Genomic DNA, 18,469 nt, shown 5'->3' on the forward strand with positions numbered 1-18,469 from the left:
CTTGATGGGATGGGATCCCGTAGGAAATAAGATGGGATTGTAACATATTTTTGTTCCACAAAAATATAGGGATGAGAGTGAAATATTTTTTTATCCCACCTGCATATACAGAATGGGGCTAGGATTGATAAATCTTATTTCATCTCGTCTCATTGCCGACTAACGATGGGAATTTTTTCAATTTGAATGGAATTGGAACATATTTTTGTCCCAAAAAAGTATAGGGACAGGAGTAGGATATATATTTTTTTTTTATCTTATTTCCATATACGAGACACTATTGAGATTGGTAAATCTTATCACATCCCGTCCCATTGCCAACCCTAATAAAGAAGTTAAAAAATTATATATCAAATAACGTAACATTAAAACTCTTATATTATGTTACTTGGGAATAGTCATATGTGGTAATTAAAAATTAAGATATAGATAGAATGCATTAATCACTTATTTTATGATTGTTATATTATTTAATAAATGAATGTCATGTCAATTAAGATTTAATTAAACTAAATATCCCCTTAGTTGCGAATTTGTAATAGTACAGGGTCTCGACTATAATTTACCTAATAAGAAATCGAATTAAGAAACCTTTTGAAAAGCTCTTACGACGCCGAGCTCAAGTTGGCGCAGTCGGCTTACTCACACTCTCATTTATTTTTTCCCTCTTCATTACAGTAACAAAACCCTAATTCTTTATTCGCCGACAAAACCCTAATTCAATCTTAAAACAGTCCAATTAACGTAAAGAATCGCACGAAAAGCAATAAAATGGAACCAACGAATTTCTTGCTAACCGATTGCGAATCGATATTGTCCGATATTAAACGTCAAGAGAAGCAACTTAAGCGCAAAAGACGGTAATTTCAGTTTTGTCTTTCGCTTTGGTTTTACTTGTTAATGTATAGTATAATGTCTGGGAAATTTTCGGAATTTTTGCTCCAAAAGAATAAAATTTAACAATTTAGGGTTAAATAATTTAATAATTTAGAAATTTGGTGGATTGTTTTGCAATCTCAAGTTTAAGATTTTGTGCATAGCTGTTTAGTCCCAGGCCTAGATTATTTTATAGAATGCCAAGACAATGAAAAATAAAGAAAATATGTTTCTGATATGAGTTGTTTTGCATATTGAACCATGTTCTACATTCATTCGGTGATCTCGGATCCGAATAGTTGCCGGGTAGTTATATACGGTGGATGGTAGGATAGAATTTCAGACCGGGCAATAGTAAGTGCCATATTATGAAAACATTTATCGGGTTTCATGAGGCATGGATGTTACTGCCTGTGCAGGTTGGTTTTGTTTTGTAATCTTGATTATTTTAATGGTTTGTTTGTTGCTTGAAGTGGTCGTTGTTTTATGGTTTTTCATTTACGCATTGGCCCTCTGAAATTGGATTCTTTATTATTTTTGGCTTTTATAGTTTGGTCTCAATTAGAGAATATTAGAATTTGTTGGACCATTTACTTTGCCAAGGAGGTTAGAGCTGTTGCATTTGGTGTGTGTACCTTTTTTATATATAAATAGCATGCTTGAAGAAAATAAACATCCATTTGGTAGAGCCCTGCTTATGCTGTCTAAATTCTTTACTGCCTGCATCAGAGAGGAGACAACTTGTTGAATGTGGATTCATATTTTGTTTTTGCATTAACATCATTGTGAACGAATTTTTATTTTTTCTTAGCCACTCCTGGGCAACATACTCATTTATCTGGATTTTAGAGTTATATTATTTTGGTTATATATCCTGACCAAATTATTCCCTGCAGGTGGTTGATGGGACTCACCACGTCCAAATCTGAAAAACACTGGTCAAAGGGACCCAAGTTCCTTAAAGAACATAGGTACTTTGTGTGCAGGCTTCTTTCCTATTGGATGTAGTGATCAATGCGTGCGCGTGTGTGTGTGTGTGTGTTGGGGGGGGGGTATTAATATTTACTTCTTTACAGTAACTTGTTGGAATAAAATGGATTTGGTTTTATTCTGTAGGTCATTGCCCGAATCTCTGCTTAGAGAGGATGATGTAAGTTATATTCATTTTCAAAAAGATCTCACTACTATTAACCATAAGTTTCTATATCAATTGATGATTAGTCATAAACGAAGGTTTGAAGGTTAAGAATGAATTCTTCTGGAATACTGTATAGTTGAGCAAGAAGTATGTTGACATAATGTCACAAATATGCTTCTTGTTCGCCTATAAATTTATAGCATGATTAAAGGAATATGTAAAAGATTCACGTTAAGAAGAAACTTCTAGCAATCAAAGCTATGCCACTCTAAAATCTAATAGGATATATTCCGTTTCTTTATTTTTTTTAATTTAATTATAGGTTCTATATGTTACATTGTTTTGCTATTTTCGTCATATAGTTGTATCATTTTATTGCCTTGTCTTGATATCATTGTTGTCTGGTACGGCTTTTGTAAACTTTATATTTACTAGGATGTCCTCCTTTCTTTGAATGGTTTTTGTTTATAATAATTACAAAAAGAAAGACTTGTTCAGGTGGTATGATAAATCTATGCACAGGCCTTGATGTTGATAAAAAAATAAAGGGTTGGCAGTTATTATTTTTACATTTACTTTTGTTTATTTTTTCTTATGAATTTAAGTTTATTATATTTGGTTGAAGAAGAAAATTAAGCTTTATTATTAATTTTAAGTTGATCTTTGTTTATGAGAACCTCCCTTTTTCTTATAATTAGAAAGAAGATATGCTGCAAGGCTGAATTGCAGTTCTCAAATTCTTTTAAATGTTAGGCCAAAAGAATTGAAGTCTCTGGAGTTTGAATGGTTGCCATAAATGTTATGTTTGCTTTGACTTATTCCTAAAATACTTCTTTTGTACAACCTAGGCTATGATATAATTTTTTTTTATTAATAGCTCCAGCATTAATAAATTTATGTATTTTCTTTTTTTTCTCAGATATTATTTGAGAACATAAAAACATGTGTTGAAGAGTCCTTTGGTGCATATAGTGCTGGAAATGAGCATATTGTTACTCAAGACAATATGCAATTGTTTGATATGCGCAATATAAGAACAATTCTTATCTCATCTCTTGATACTTTGACAAATAAGGGGCTTTACCATATTGCCATGATGCTTACAGGAGGCTTGGTCAAATTTGAGAAAACTCGACGGCAAATGAAAAGAGTTATTAGGGAATCTCTTCCAATCTTCCACAGAAACCAAAATCACCATTGTCGGGAAATTATGTTAAAACAGCTATCCGCACTCCTAAATGACCCAAAAAATTTTAGAGAGAATTGTTTTTCATTTTTAACTCCCACACTTCAGTCTCATCATGCTACAATTATCAGGATACTTGATGGACTAGAGGACTTGCCTTATGAGGCCCTGATCACTATGCACAGAAAGCTTAGAGATGTAGGGCGCATGCCTCAGTTACGGCGTCATAAACAAAAGCGGAATCGAGGTTATATAATTGAGCAAATAAGGAAAATGAGCAAGAAAATGCTTTCAGAGCTTGGTAAAAGGGATGAACTTCAGGAGCCATTAGGTAAAGCAATGGCTGTGGCTGGCTTATCATTGAAGCTAGAACCAGGCTGTCAAAATTCTTCCGACATGGGATTTCATCAATTTTCACCAGAAATAAAAAACTTGCAAAACGAGATAGTGAAGGCCATTTGGTTGATCAAAACAAAGGTTGGACCCTCAGAGCTGAAAAATTTGCAGCAAATGTTAGACACAAATGCAGATCTCTCTAACAAGTGTTTACGAACAGCAATCAAGAAAATGTTAATTGAGTATCTTTTTGAGTGCAGTAATATGGATACCATTCCAAAGTCTTTATTAAAAGCTCTTGCTGTTATTAACCAGAATTCTCGATCTATATCACATAGATGCTTACCAGGAGAGGAAATTGAGCAAGAGGTAGAGTGTGTATTAAGTGTGAGTGCTCAGATGAGGCAGATTGTATGGGATTTTCTTCCTGACTATGAGTTGGATCAGGATTTCACAGATGCATATATGGAGGAATTAGAAGAAAGCGATGACGGTGATGATGATGATAGTAGTGATGGTGATGTTGACAATGATAGTCGGCAGCCAGAATTTGGATCCCTTCAAAGTAGTAGGTTTCCTTATGTTGAATCAGACTACAAAATAGAAGGTATTGGGGAGTCAATGCCCGTTTATTGTACGCGACCTGCCTCTGGTACCCAGGAGAATGGATCTTCTGCCCACCTCACTCCCAGTGAGAGGGTCAATGGAAATTCTTTTGGAAAAATTGAACCAGAGGACTGGACCAATGTGGCCACTAATCCCCATGGTACCACTTCTTCCTTACATTTCCTTGGATCAAGATTTCTTCATGGCAGAGTCAACATGGATATAAGTCAAGGCCAAGCAGAAAGTTCGGGCAAAGTCTTCTCATCAAGAAGTATGGATTTCTTTTCTTCTAATTTTGTATCTGAGGATACAAAAAATTTTCCCTGCAAGCCAAGCTTATTTAGAAACCAATACCTTGCAATTCAAGAAGCTTGTGATGAGACAAGTATGGTTGCATATAATCTTATTGGTCGCATGCTGGAGAAGTTTGCGCAGGAAGATGAAGTAGATTTAGATTCAAGTGACAGTTCATATCTCAGAGGCTCTTCAACTCAAGAGAATACCCGAGGTATATGCGTTATCTTCCTGGAGATTTTATTATATGCTTAATGTCTTTGCATAGGAAGTCATATTATGTCCTATACATCTTTGCTTTTGCTGAATAGTATAGCATATTTAATTTAAATTACAGCCGTTAGGCATGTTTACATGTGTTGGTTTAGATGATTCCTGTAGTAAGGATGCAAATTCAAGAGGATTGAACCAACCATTGGATTCAACATTGAGTTTTTCTTGTTCAGTCTTTTCGTACGTTGAATAAATAATAACCTGGTCTTGAGTTTCTGTTCTGTTTTTATTGGATAGGATGGAAGATGGATTGGCCTCTTGGTACCACTTAACACATATTTCTTCTGTTATTAAATGTCAAAGTAAAGAATCATGCCTCTCATATGAATGTGCAATTGCAGGAACAAATCAGACTTCATATGAAGATGTGGGTGGCTCTGATATAGTTCCTATGGTGGAAGAGTTGATGACCTCCTTTTCAAAGAGGTATTTTTGCTTATGCAGTTAGTTTTTATTCCATGTTAAAACTTTAGGCCATGTTAGATGTGGAATTTTGGAACTTACATGATGCATGCTTGTGCGTGTTCTTGTGTACTTAACAAGTGAACATTCATTAATGTCAACCGTTGAATGGTTTTATGGCTGCTAAAATTCAAATCTTATTGTGGGCCTCGGCTCAAGGGAAATTAAATTCTGGAGAAGTGATGCAAAGAAAGTTTTCTAATTTTTGTCTCTCTCCTTGGTGTGTGGTGTGTAAGAGAAGTGCAGAAACTTCAAATCACCTTTTTCTTCACCGTTTTCTGGCTTCAAAGTTGTGGTATAAGTTGTGCAAAGAAGCTAATTTTTTGTGGGTCATTCCGCGTTCTTGTGCTTCTCTTCTTATGGAGAATTTTTTTGCCTTTGGTAGAGGACGAAAGGCTAAAACTCTTTGGAAATGTGCAGTGGCAGCACTGTTTTGGGTAATGTGGGAGGAAAGAAATGTTCACATTTTTGGGGGAAAGTGTGGGATAGAATTCATTTTCTGCTTCACTTTGGGCTTTAGTTTCTAACGAGTTTCAAGATTCATCCTTTTTCTTCATACATATAACCTGGGATACGGTTTTGAGATAAGGAGTTATAAATGATTCTAACCTTGCATAGGGGTGATTGGGTATACTTTTGTTTAACATGAATAGTGCTAGTCTTTGTTTTCCTAGTGGACAGTTGGTCCACTATCTGTTTTTACATCTTCTTTATTACTATATTTTGCAGTTTCTTATTAAAAAAAAAATGTTTCATGGCTGCAGTCGAGTAGAAAATTTGAAGAAATTGATGGGTGCCTGATAAGCATTCAAATTAAGTTTCACTGGACAGTTTAATAGAGTTGGAGGTTATTTGAAAACCTTCGGTGTTGAATAATCAAGCATTGCCACCAACAATTCTTTTTGAGTAACATCTGGGTTTGACTGGATATAAGAGCCTTATAAAGGAAAGATCATTGAAGTTTGCCAGTTACTACCATTTCACGGGTATCTGTCTATTCACTGGAAGACACTATTCATGGTAGTCTAATGAGATTTCTCTTTCATTAATCCACGTCACCTCTGATTCTTGCGGGTGTTGGCTCTATCGATGATTACTGAAAATTATACAAGAAGTCAGCACTAAGTAGTAGCCATTGTTTTCAAATCGACCCGGAAATATGGAATCTATCAGAGCATTCTATCTTATTTCTTCTTTTTAGATATATCCAACAAATATTAAATATGTTTATGAATTCATTCAATTTATGTAATTGCTTCTTTTGGCAACAAAATTTTCCAAAAATTAGGGATGAGAAGCATTGGCAATTGAAAGTTCTTCTTCATGTTATTTATACATGTACAGGTGGATGTTACAAGAAATTCCAAAATAGATGGGATAAAATTGCTTACAAGTTACTACCAATTTTGTAAGAAAAATATTGCTTATTTTCAGTTTGCATTTCGCGCCTCGTGGAACATATTACGCCTTGGCTTAGAAGAAAAGGTCTCAGATTATATTCCTAATGTCAGTGATCTACATTCAAAATGTCAAATAGCTTACCTATAAATAGATCAACAAATTCAAAGTACCACACCAGGGAAACCTGATACAATTTAACCAATTTCCCATCTGTAACATGGTACATAGCTCACACCACTTGATTTTTATGTCCAACCAACTAAAACGCTACTTTGATACAGGTGTAAATCATAACAAGGTTCATGTAATGTTCTTGGAGAGAGAGGCATTGTCACTTTCCTTGAAAGCAATACAATCTCATTTGATCCATATTTTACAGCAAAACAGGTATTATCACCTTATTAACTGGCATCAATTTCCCCAAACGTTGTCCCAAGCTTCTCCTGGTGCAGCCTTTGGTCCCTCAAGAAAGTTTTGGTTTCCATGCATGTTATTGGGTCCAGGGAGTGGGGGTCCATTTGGACCGTTAACTTTTTTAGGCTTTGTTTTGATTCCAAGCAGCCGCAATACAAATCTAGCGAGTTCTCCGTACAACATACCAGAGCGATCAAAAAGCTGTAGAAAATCACATCACGAAACAGTGCAACTTAGCAGAAATACCACTGACAGGAAATAAGGTACCATGAAATCCATGTCAAAGAGTTCTGAAAAATGGCGCTTGACTGCAGATGACGACAAGTATATGATAGTAAGTCAACGCGCCAGAAGCTACCAAAGGTGTCTCAGCATCGTAGGAACCGGTTAAGATTTTAAAGGTTTGATTTATAATGAAGTTGGGCAATCAAAAAAGATGACAGCTAATTCTATACTTACTCATCAAATAAACAGAAAGATTCAAGGGAAATACCTGAAGAAGTGCAGTCATGAACAAGTGGAAAGCCTGCGTATTCTGATCAATAAGAATTGATATCCGGCCAAAAAAATTTACCACACCTTGCATCTGTCATCACAGAAAAAACAGTGAATAACTGCAGGCAGGAAAAGTAAATCCCACAAATAACTTATTATAGTTGATCAACTCATTGCACAAAAGTTAATCACATTTTTCTCGTTCTTTCATTTTGAATCAAATAATATGTGAGGCTAAAGACCAGATCATAATCCAAAACTATTAAAAACTGACAGCTTCATCCAACCATCTCTAGTTATCTAATTTCATATTCTTAGACAGAACAGAGAAAACAATCTCAGACATGCAAACTCCCTCTTTATATCATTTGTGCTTCAAATACAAGTTCAGTGAATTTATATTCTGTCCGATGCATTTCATGGACATCCATAGAAAGTTGATTCACCGTGAAAATAACCAAGTGATACTAATAGTTGGACTTAAGTTGCTATTAGATTTTACATCAATCAAGGGGTTTAAAGACTGACATTAATTGTTTGAAAAAAGAAAAAGGAAGAAAGAAACCTTTAAAATGCTACAAGGAACAAAAGCTGTAATTTGTCATGTAGAGCGGCTCTAGTGGGAAACCAAAAGTCTAAAGCCATATTTAAGAAAAACATGAAAAACAATAATCTATAGTAATGATGTATTAACAAGGGTAGAAAGCAATCACAAAATTGAATAGGTTATAAAACTGTAACAGTATATTGGAGCAAATTATGGTTGAAATCCAGAATATGTATTTCTACAGCTTCCAGATAGTACAGCAGCAAAAATACCTCAATTCTTGAAGGCAGGAAATGTTTAGGTTGGCAATCAAGTGGATATTGTGTTTACTTTACATGTGGAATGGATTTGAAAACGCATTTAGGTGTTGCATGTTTGTTGCACAAAAAATATAAGCATCCTTAAAATTGGTAAATATATATGTTATTCCTCTAAGAGGTGAACTAGTGTAAGCAAAATTATGGCCTTACCACTCGAAGAGCTGATATCCAAAAGCCAGGAGGAGATGAAGGAGCACCATATGGATCATTTGGATCTTGAGCTCCTCCATAAGGACCACCCATGCCCATTCCATAACCACCCATCGGTCCTCCAAAACCACTATTATACATTCCGCCTCCGTACATCCCAGAAGATCCATAAAGCCCACCATAGCCTCCCCTATACATGCTGTTACCATACATCCCTCCACCATACAAGCCACCTCCATACGTTCCCCCGCCATATGAACCATACATTCCTGACCCTAAGCTGGAATTATAGTTCATAGTTGACCCGTAACCTACATTACCAGGGGAAAAAGGGAAAAGAGAAATCAAAACAAAGTTAGGTGTTGTATTGAACCACTCAGTACCTCTTATCATTTTGCGCATGACAAACAATCATATTTAAAAAAAAGGCTCCATTAATTAAACCATTCATAAAAATATACTGAATACACAGCAAGTAACAGAAGGCAGAGATCTTCCTCCATAAAAAGATATCACTAGAATTATATCCCGACAAAGACCCATTATTTACCTCCATAGTTGTTGGTGGTTCCATAGCTCGTACTTCCATAATTTTGCTCCCAGGGTCTTGAGGGAAGAGGCCTACCAACAGCGTTTCTATTGACAGTTGCAGTCCTATCAGAAGCAGAAACAATTTCTCCCGGATTTGCAGTTCCTGAAGACTCAACTACATCACTTGTATTGCCAGCTGACGGGGGCTTAAAAGGTGTAGGCCCAGAAGCCGCACCTGCCTGCTCCCAAGGTTTCGGAGGCGGACTACTAGCTGCAACACCGAACACATTGAATTTCAAAATCCATGAGAAAATATACAATTAATAACCCATCCAAATCAGATTATAACAAGTAATCACCAACAAATTTGCAAATTCAACTCAAGAAAATGCATTATCAAAAATTAACAACTATAAATACAAATTGATAGTTGCCTATGGATTCTCAAAGCATATACCTTAAATCAATGATTCAACCCAAAGAGCTCCAGACACCTTGTTATCCCAAAATTAACAAAGAAAAAAAAATCAATTTTTTCCTTTCAATAAATACAAAAGACACGATTTTTCTGAAAGAAATATTCTCAGCAGTCAAGAAAAGAGCGCCTAATAAAATTCAACCAATCAATACATTAACAAAACCCTAAGTAACCGTACAGAGAAATTGAGGGACAAAAAAAAAAAAGCAAGCAATCAATATCTGTACATACGAAAGTAAATTAATTAAAATCACACAATTATATAAAAAAATTGATCGGAAGAATTGATTTGAACGAATTTAATTTTGTTGTTCAACAAACCTGGTGGTTGTGGCGGATTCGATTCCATTGTAATAGCAGAGAAACGACATCACATTGAACTGAATAATATACTAAACGACGATGCCTATTACCGGATCCCCCGTCTATTTTATAATATTTTTTATTTATTTTATTAATAATGTGATGGAATGATCCAGGTCAAAGTCTCCCTTGCGCGTGGGCTCCACCCCGCAGTGGGCATCTTTACGCCGTCGTTTGATTACATAAGTATTACTGTTATGTTATGGGACAAAATTATGGACCACATACAAAATATTTTATAATTGCTAATTTATTCACGTGATTTAAACCAAACCAAATCTCAATTAAAAGAAAAAATATTAAATGAATAAATTCAATTAAGAAAATTTATGCTTTATTGATTGTGGAACTTATTTCTACACCAAACCAAGAACATGTACTTGAATAATGGCACAATATGGTAGCACTTAATATTTAATTGTATTAAGAAAGATTTGTTCACATTTAACGTGTGGGGATGTCAAAATGAATATATTAAGAATATGTATTTCCCATTTAATAATTTTATGAATCTATTCATTTCAAAGCATCTCCTACCAAAGCACTATTAGACATGATAATAATAGACAAGTCACTCATCATCACAAAATAAACCAAATGATAGAACTTCATTTTTTTTTTCACCAAAATTAACATGTAAACTTATGTACAGACTTGACAAGAGGGCATCAGCCATCAGGGAACCATAGAACCTTAGCACCTGAATCTATTCTACAACTATTACTATTTCTACATATACAGCAGACCTATACATTACCATATATATGAACTGTAATCTAAAACTTCATATTCCCCCTTATTGACTCTTCCAGCGAAGGATTCTCCACTGTTTACCATTTATAGTCACTGAACTTGGAAATGGTTTGGTGAGTTTTGGAGAGACTATGGCCCACTTGCAACCTCTCTGGGGATAATTATCACCTTGTATGAAAGCTGGAGCTCATCTCGTCTTTCTATGAAACGCCCGCCAAGAAGCAACTGCTACTTCCTGCCAAGAAGCAGTTGCTGCTTCCGGAGCTGCCCACATTGCAAGAGATATCCCGAACAAGGAACCTCACACTTCTTTTGCCCAAGGATTCCAATATGTCGAAGCATTCCTGCAAATCCGAATCACTGACAAGCATCACCCATTCCTCTTCGTCGTCTAAATACTTGAGCTGAAATGTACCATTTTGCAGTTTGAGCCTCCTTGCAACTTCCTCGTACAGTTGGAAACACCCTGCAGAAGGATCAAACTTGAACCGGATAATATCTTCTTTATAAGTAGCTTTTACAATTATTTTGGAACCGATGTCATCAGAGCCTGGATGGATTTTTAAGTGCTTTCCCTCCTCAAAACTTGGAGAGCTTACTGAACTAGCATGCGCCAATGAGCCAGAGCCGTTTGATGAGTCTGTCGTGCTTGAAGTAGTAGGCTGGTTATTTTCAATAATTCCATCATCACCTTCCCTTCTGGTATCCATATTGTCAGCAGCAGCCAAGGAATTTGAGCTTTGGGACACAAAGTGGCAGTCAGAACTCTCTAATTGTAAGCCATTCTTGCTGCGTGCCCCTTTTTCTCCTCCTTTTGCATAATAAGAAACCATGGAAGCAGTGTCAGGAGAATCCCAAGCTGCTGTTCCAAGCCTAGCTTGCCAAAATGGTCCTGCATCTGTCAAAATCAACTTGGAATCTTCACTACAATCAATCAGATTGACGCTCGATTTATTTAGCTCTCCCTTAGAGCTATTTTGAATGAGCATACTCAGAGGCCCTACTTGGTTTTTGTCCACACTACACTCATCTTCCTCCACTTTAACCACAAACTTCTCCCCATCAATACTAAGTGTTGGAGGTATAGATGTTGAATCTTTGGTTATTGACTCAGAATTCCTGACAGGCATGTTTTTGTCAGGGTGGAGTGAACTTTTTTGAGCATCAAATTCTTGAATTATTGAGCCAGCTGCCACAAAACCACCTGTTGTTGGGTCAAACTTTAATCCACCTTCCACCCCCTGAACAGAGTTGAGAACTGTTTGTATTTTCTTCAGTGAGCGGTTCACCTTGTTTATCTTGCGAGATGGCCATCTGGAGATCCCATGTTGTCTGCATATCCTTTTCAGTGTGGTGGGGCAGACTACAAAAAGAGATATTCAAAATGTTAGCTACAGTTGTTTAAAGTGGGCAAAACAATGGCAATAATTCTATTGTATACTATAATGACTAGTTTTTATGGCAATCCAGCACTTGGTTATTCAAGGCCATCACTTCAAACTTATACAAGATAACTGTTAGTATCAACCATTATCTACCAATTCAGAATGTCTGTAGTATTTATCTTTAATTTAGCATGAAAAACTGTATAAACTATGTTTACAACATTGAAAAGTCGAAAGGTCAAAAGTGCTTATCCAGCCAAAGAAGGATCCTTGATGGTGTTTCAAACATAGAACTACATATTTCCTAACCCCCCCCCCCCCCCCCAACATTAACTGGGTCACTAAAAAGTCAGAAGATTGAAAACATGTTATGTTGCGCTTGTCATCAGAAGACTGTTCTGTTACTATTACGTGATGCAACTGGTGAAAAAATATACCAATTAATTAGATAGGACTAAATTCACCTTTCTGGAGGTAGGAGTATCTTTAACTTATTACAGGAAAGATAATTATGCATGATAACTTTTCCAGTTGAAGTCTAAACAAAATTTTGCCTTACTAATTTTCTAAGAAAACGATAAACAAATAAAAGATACATGCACTCTCTCTGATTTGGTGATCAACATCAAACATGACTAAACTGCCTATTGACAGGATCAATTAATTATTAAGAATATGCAAGAACGTGAAATGTTAGATCTCACCCCCAATGCTTTTTGCAGCATCCTTAAGACTCCCAGAAAAGTATTGCTGAAGAACACTTAAGCTCACATTTTTCTCTGCAGTACTCCTTTTCTTCTCCATATGCCTTCTCGATCCACTCATTACCTGCAATGAATGTACAAAATTAAGCCCAAAAATATAAATAATTTGCTTACACATACTTACATATTATTCATCACATACTTATTCATTCATTTCATGACCAACAGGAGTGCTTCATGAAACCAAGGGAAACTAATGGATACAAAGAGGGGGGGGGGGGGGGGGGGGGGAACAAATTTCTCTCTCTCCATATAAGGCTAAAGCCAACTAGAAAGATCAAAGATGACAACCCAATTCAATTGGCATGCCTACTACACGAAGACTATCATGTCACTATGCGCACACACATACACAATTACACATAACGCAAATTAAACAAAAAATAACATGCTTTTTGAATTCTAGAAAGTGAATGACTAATTGATCAAAAGAAGATTGAAGGATATGTTAAAGAACAATACCTGTTCAGGAGGACCATCTGCTTCAAGACCACTTTTGGAATTAGACACACTCAAGGTGATTTTCTCAATTGAATTAAAGTCGCTATCCAATAAAGCAGACTGGGAGTTTCTCCTAGACATCACCATTGGCGGAAAGTTAGACACTACTTCCTTCTGAAACCCAAATTTAGAGCCTTCATCCTGTATTAATTCTGCATCTGAAACTGTTCTCAAACTCCTACACATTCTCTGCATTGTACCGGAGAGATTATTCAACAGGAGTTGCTGTTCAGAACTCCCTTTTATTGTAACTGGGAGAAAGAATTCAAGTATATAATCATCATCACCGGTGTAGGTGCTCCTTAGCCTAATCGCAACAGCAGCATTCAGGCCAAACTTGCGTGCATGATGGACGAGTGGAAATTCAGTTATATCGTATAACTTTACATCAGGGAAGAAGAAGGGATGATTTGATTGAAGTGCTTTTCCAGCTACACCTTGTCCTTCCTCGAGATAATGCTCAGAACATGCATGCACAAATCCTTGCATATCACTATCATTAACATAACAAGCTGTACCCTCGATGCATAGAACGCTTTTTCCATCTGAACTGGTATTACTATGTCTAACACGTACTTTAATAACTTCGTCCACAGCTTCCTCATCGTAATTACAGGGAATCCATGTTAGAGCCAGTGGCAATCTATGTGCATGGCATACAGCTCGTAGAACATCAGTTATCTCAGCTAAGGCTGCCTTTTGATTCCTTGAGATGTTCTGGAAAATAACAGAAAATCTTAAAGAAAGCAGAGCATTGCAGAATAAATAGTGATCATAAATAGATTTTTCTTCTTCTTCTACCCAAATTTCTTATTTTGGGTAGAATATCATAAACAAATAAACGAATAAAGAAATCTCTTATTTTAATTTCAACCACAAATATAAAAGTGGCAAGAAAAAAGATTTACAAGTTCTGATGAAACCTGGGGAAGAAGACGAGGAGGAGCAGTAGTCCTTAAATTAACAGCCTGCAAACAATGAAATTGAACATCTCTCATATTAACATCCAATTCCATTCTAAAATTTGCCATCATCCATGCACAAGGAATAACTAGATAATACATAATGTAGATTTAATTATAAAGTCCTTAAATTAACAGCCTGCAAACAATCATCATGAACTGGGGAGTTGCCTCATAAGCTTTGTACAATGAGCTATCATGCACATAGTTTTTCTGAATTTATAACCCAACCATTTAAGTCAAATCCGGAAGCACTTGTTTAATTCCATAACATCTACCGAGGCAGTAATTACCGTAAAAATTGATGCAAATGAACTTTTTTTTTCCCTTGTTTTCTCATGAGAACCTAGAAAAAACATATGCTACCTAAAACTATAATAAGACATCAATGCAATGACTCCAGCCGACAATTGAATATTTTTCATAACAAATTAGACTACCTTATGTATGTGTTAAATATAAATATATACGTACATACAAACACTCGACTAAGGGCTTTTAGATGTTTCCTTGTAAAAACTCGGTACTCATAATAACCCCACCAATACAGACTGATAAAAGAAATTTTATTTAGTTGCAGTGTATTGGGACCTGTTCAAACCAGGGCATCAAAGTGACTCTTTCAAAAGAACACTATATATTTTTCCCGTCATACGATAATCCCCCTCCATCCAATAGAAAAGAACAAAGTTCAAATGCAAAATAAGAATGGCCAGGCCAACAATAATTTGTATTGACTCACAGAATCGCATAACAGGGAAGAGAAAGAAAACAAGGTAATATCGGGGGGGATATGAACTCACCTGAAGCGCATTACAAATATTTTCAATCTCTGCATCAAAATTTGGCTTCTCTTTTACAGAAACAATTTCCAGCACGGCAGAACACGACATCTCCGGAAACTGAAAAACTGGTAAGGCAATACAACTACGAACAGCATGATTAACTGCATGTGTCACCCTCGCGTACTCAGCCTCATTGTAATAAGCAACATTTGAAGTCCATTCAGGAACTTTAGACGAGAATACACGACCAGGAAGCCCAAGGAAGGTACCCGGTTTTGCTTCTGCAGAAAAGGTAAATTTCCTAGACACTTCACGATACCCTGCGAGCATTTGATCAAGCAAGTACGGCTGGTCAGAAGTGCTCAAGATATAATCATCTCCCTGCTTTCTTGGAACCCAAACTTGTGCCAAAATGCCCCCTCCGGACGACAATTTAAAAAAGGACAATGCCCTAAGCATCTTCTCATCAAGTGACGGCGGAACTGGCCTACAAATCATAGAATTAGACATATTCGTGTTGTTTTCTCGATAAACGCCACTACTTTGTTTTGGGACCAAATCATCAGCATCATTAGTATTAATTGGATAACAGTCGGTGCTTGTTTGCTGAAAACCTATCCTGTCTCCACGATCGAATGAACTCTCCATAGCATTTGATGTACCACCACCCTCAGAAGCTACAGAAGAATTTGATGCCATGACATTCGATGTGTCAAAAGACGCACAAGGTGTTGACTGAAATGACGAAAATCCATAGGAGGCAAACATCTGATCTGTCACAGAGGGGCTGTTGCACCATCCAGCATAAGCATCAAAATTCAAGAGGTCCGAGAAGTTGTTGAACAGATCCCCAGAATTTGAATTCCTTGTACCACAATCCAATGGCTCCATAGGTGCTCTTGGAGAAGCCCAATAACCAGTCCCCTTTTCTTTAGGTGAAAAGGGGTGTTCCATTTTCAATTAAAATCCCTCTTCCAACTCAATTCAGAAAACGTTAAGAGTTCTAGCAAAAAGCATTCACTCGACACAGCCTTTATTTCCTTTATCTCTCTTCTGATTTGCTTGTGAAGACTCCTAAACATCAGCATAAGTTCCAACAATTTTTTGCTCTGTGCTGAAATTTGTAAATTGTCCCCTTTCAACAAACAACTCAAGTTTACAAATAAACCCACTCTTTCCCCAGTGAAACTGTGCTAACCCTGCAGTACCCACACACCAAATCACACTTCCATTATATACATAACACAAACCAAATAAGAACAAAATAAAAAACCAATCACAAAACAGATCACATAAAATCTGATTTCGCTATCTAAAATCTGATTTCTATAAATAGCAATAAAAATTTATGACACTGACCTCGAGTGGATGACTACCAAATTCACAGTCTCCAAAGCTGCCACAAAACACTGCAAGAAAAGTCCAAACCTTTCAATCAACAATGACTCACAGAACCCACCTCAGATTCACATATGGAGAGGAAGCCATGTGACCATATCAAAAAACAACGAATACCGAGTTCTAGAACGCAAGTGAAACAAAACAAACATAAACTATACATGGATTTTGATAGTCAGACATGTGGATATGCTTAGAGATTACAACTGCAAGCAATTAATTGCACAAATTCAAATGAAATTCAGCTGACGTTTATATATACTAGTAACTGTATAAACCAAGAACTCGCAGAAAATATGTAAATAGATGAAATTCAAATAAAATTCAAGCGAAATGAACCGGTTCTTCTATTCAAGACCAAGTTCATAAAACTTTCTGAGAAAATACATACCTTTAACACAAATTAATCCGCCCCAAGGGGCGTGGCCAAGTGGATTCTATTTGGCTAACCTTCCGAGTTCCAATCTTTTTTTAGGAGGCTTGGGTTACAAAACATATGTAGGCTCTGCCTACCCCACCTTCTAAAAAAAAAAATTAAAAAAACACTTAACCTGAATATCAATATATTCAAATGGGTAAGCTAACAAATGGCAAGAAAATGCATAAATTTATAAAATTCAAATGAAATTTATTAGTGCATCAACTGGGTATGCTAAGAAATGACAAGAAAAAGATAAAAAAAACTACAAAATGCAAGAGAAATTTAGGTGAAATGAATCAGAACTTCTATTCAAGACCAAATTCACAAAATTAAGGGACAAACCCATCACACAGTAAATCCAAATGTTAGTATAAGCAAATGGGTATTTCAAGAAATGTCCAAAAAGTCAGAGAATTGATGAAATTTGACCGGAAAAAATAAAGACCAAATACACTCTCACCCACAATAAAGATTAGAAAATGAAAAAAAAAGCATTTTTTTTATCCTAACTTTACTTAATTGAGTAAGCAATCCAAAAGAATACCGACCCAATAAAAAAAATGAAATTCCTCGAAACTCAGCAAACTACGTTTGTAGAAAAGACCAAGAAATCAATCAACAGAGTAGAAGTTCTACCTTTGTAAGAAAGAGAAAGTGAGGTGGTGATGATGATGAGTAATTCACTTACTATAAAAGGAAACCCTAAACGGTGGGTGTTTATTGTGCAACTAATTAAAAGAAATCAGCATCATCTGCTGTCTGTCTTTTGCCCAAAATAGAACATTTTCTGTTCCAAAGGGGGTTTGGTGCCTGAAAATGTATTTATATTTTTATTTTGATTACACAGACAGAGAGAAACACACCCAGTTTCGTTTGGTCTTGTAGATCCATAAAATAGTTTAAAATACTTGGTGGCTTTTATTACAACGAGCAATTAGTGTCCAAAATTACCTAAATTACCCTTGAATTGGTATACAATGATTGTGGTCTACGGCATTTGCCCTTATTTTTTACTTTGATTTCCATTTATCTGGAATATTTTCATGTTTTTGTCTTATTTCTAATTTGACCTCTTTGTAATTTCCACCGTAAGCAATTTGGCTTATGTTTTCAGTTAAAACCTTCCCCACAAAAGGTGCAAATCAAGGGGGTGGGTAATATGTGGAAGAGTAATGGTATTCTAAATTTTTTATCCTAAATTTTAATGTAATTGATATATTATTTATTGATTATTTGATACTTTTTTATAAAATCTAAGTGAATTAATTGTATTATTCTCACTAATCAATTGATGAGTACCGCATCATTAGGGATAACTGTTTAGGATAAAAAATTTGAGATATGTATCACTATGTGAAAATCATTTGCAATAATCAATAACATTTTTTAAAAATAATAAACTGCAATTAATTTGTAAAAAAAATGGTCAATAATACAACGCCATATTAGGCGCAAATAGGCATATTAGATTCAATTTAAATATCCTCTCACAATTGGATTATATATGAGTTTTGAAGGACTTTTAAAATATAAGTATTTTTATTTAAGTATGATCAATATTTACTTAACTACTATATTCTCATTTATTAACTACTAATTATATAAGTTTATTTGTTCAGATAAAAGATCA

The 18,469-nt window shown here is 35.7% G+C and overlaps 3 protein-coding genes across 8 annotated transcripts; 1 reads left to right on the forward strand and 2 right to left on the reverse strand.

The window, feature by feature from the left end:
* Positions 1-626: 626 nt before the first annotated feature.
* LOC18047977 lies at positions 627-6,642 on the forward strand. The gene is made up of 6 exons (XM_006442870.2): positions 627-860; positions 1,773-1,847; positions 1,993-2,026; positions 2,934-4,650; positions 5,051-5,135; positions 5,936-6,642. The coding sequence occupies exons 1-6, from the start codon at positions 772-774 to the stop codon at positions 5,970-5,972; spliced, it is 2,037 nt and encodes a 678-aa protein (XP_006442933.1). The 5' UTR covers positions 627-771; the 3' UTR covers positions 5,973-6,642.
* A 56-nt stretch (positions 6,643-6,698) lies between these two features.
* LOC18047978 (peroxisomal membrane protein 13) lies at positions 6,699-9,941 on the reverse strand. Of its 2 annotated transcripts, XM_024187791.1 has the most exons (6): positions 9,829-9,941; positions 9,049-9,300; positions 8,627-8,809; positions 8,499-8,584; positions 7,480-7,572; positions 6,699-7,187 (listed from the first exon to the last, which is right to left on the reverse strand). In XM_024187791.1, the coding sequence occupies exons 1-6, from the start codon at positions 9,854-9,856 to the stop codon at positions 6,984-6,986; spliced, it is 846 nt and encodes a 281-aa protein (XP_024043559.1). In that variant the 5' UTR covers positions 9,857-9,941; the 3' UTR covers positions 6,699-6,983. The 2 variants fall into 2 exon arrangements, with proteins under 2 accessions (XP_024043559.1, XP_006442935.1); XM_006442872.2 differs by having other exon boundaries at positions 8,499-8,809.
* Positions 9,942-10,418: 477 nt separating this feature from the next.
* Positions 10,419-17,721, reverse strand: LOC18047979 (protein NLP9). Of its 5 annotated transcripts, none has more exons than XM_024187871.1 (8): positions 17,703-17,721; positions 16,810-16,939; positions 16,380-16,429; positions 15,039-16,219; positions 14,182-14,241; positions 13,235-13,990; positions 12,713-12,836; positions 10,419-11,986 (listed from the first exon to the last, which is right to left on the reverse strand). In XM_024187871.1, the coding sequence occupies exons 4-8, from the start codon at positions 15,972-15,974 to the stop codon at positions 10,824-10,826; spliced, it is 3,039 nt and encodes a 1,012-aa protein (XP_024043639.1). In that variant the 5' UTR covers positions 15,975-16,219; positions 16,380-16,429; positions 16,810-16,939; positions 17,703-17,721; the 3' UTR covers positions 10,419-10,823. The 5 variants fall into 5 exon arrangements, with proteins under 5 accessions (XP_024043639.1, XP_024043638.1, XP_006442936.1 ...); XM_024187870.1 differs by having other exon boundaries at positions 16,810-16,936; positions 17,476-17,715; XM_006442873.2 differs by having other exon boundaries at positions 14,197-14,241; positions 17,476-17,715.
* Between the last annotated feature and the right edge of the window lie 748 nt (positions 17,722-18,469).

Source organism: Citrus clementina, unplaced genomic scaffold (assembly GCF_000493195.1).
Source record: "Citrus clementina cultivar Clemenules unplaced genomic scaffold, Citrus_clementina_v1.0 scaffold_3, whole genome shotgun sequence".
Lineage (NCBI taxonomy): Eukaryota > Viridiplantae > Streptophyta > Magnoliopsida > Sapindales > Rutaceae > Citrus > Citrus x clementina.

What these genes read in the sequence shown, in the direction of transcription:
- LOC18047979 (XM_024187871.1), bottom strand. Translation starts at nt 15,974, where the DNA reads ATGGAACACCCCTTTTCACCTAAAGAAAAGGGGACTGGTTATTGGGCT. An exon ending in ATATTTGTAATGCGCTTCAG is followed by an intron (nt 14,242 to 15,038) that starts GTGAGTTCATAT and finishes CATTGTTTGCAG; the next exon opens with GCTGTTAATTTAAGGACTAC. An exon ending in CAGATGGTCCTCCTGAACAG is followed by an intron (nt 12,837 to 13,234) that starts GTATTGTTCTTT and finishes CATTCATTGCAG; the next exon opens with GTAATGAGTGGATCGAGAAG.
- LOC18047977 (XM_006442870.2), top strand. Translation starts at nt 772, where the DNA reads ATGGAACCAACGAATTTCTTGCTAACCGATTGCGAATCGATATTGTCC. An exon ending in CAACTTAAGCGCAAAAGACG is followed by an intron (nt 861 to 1,772) that starts GTAATTTCAGTT and finishes TATTCCCTGCAG; the next exon opens with GTGGTTGATGGGACTCACCA. An exon ending in ATGACCTCCTTTTCAAAGAG is followed by an intron (nt 5,136 to 5,935) that starts GTATTTTTGCTT and finishes TCATGGCTGCAG; the next exon opens with TCGAGTAGAAAATTTGAAGA.
- LOC18047978 (XM_006442872.2), bottom strand. Translation starts at nt 9,856, where the DNA reads ATGGAATCGAATCCGCCACAACCACCAG. An exon ending in GGATATCAGCTCTTCGAGTG is followed by an intron (nt 7,573 to 8,498) that starts GTAAGGCCATAA and finishes CTGTGATGACAG; the next exon opens with ATGCAAGGTGTGGTAAATTT. An exon ending in TCATGACTGCACTTCTTCAG is followed by an intron (nt 7,188 to 7,479) that starts GTATTTCCCTTG and finishes GATTTTCTACAG; the next exon opens with CTTTTTGATCGCTCTGGTAT.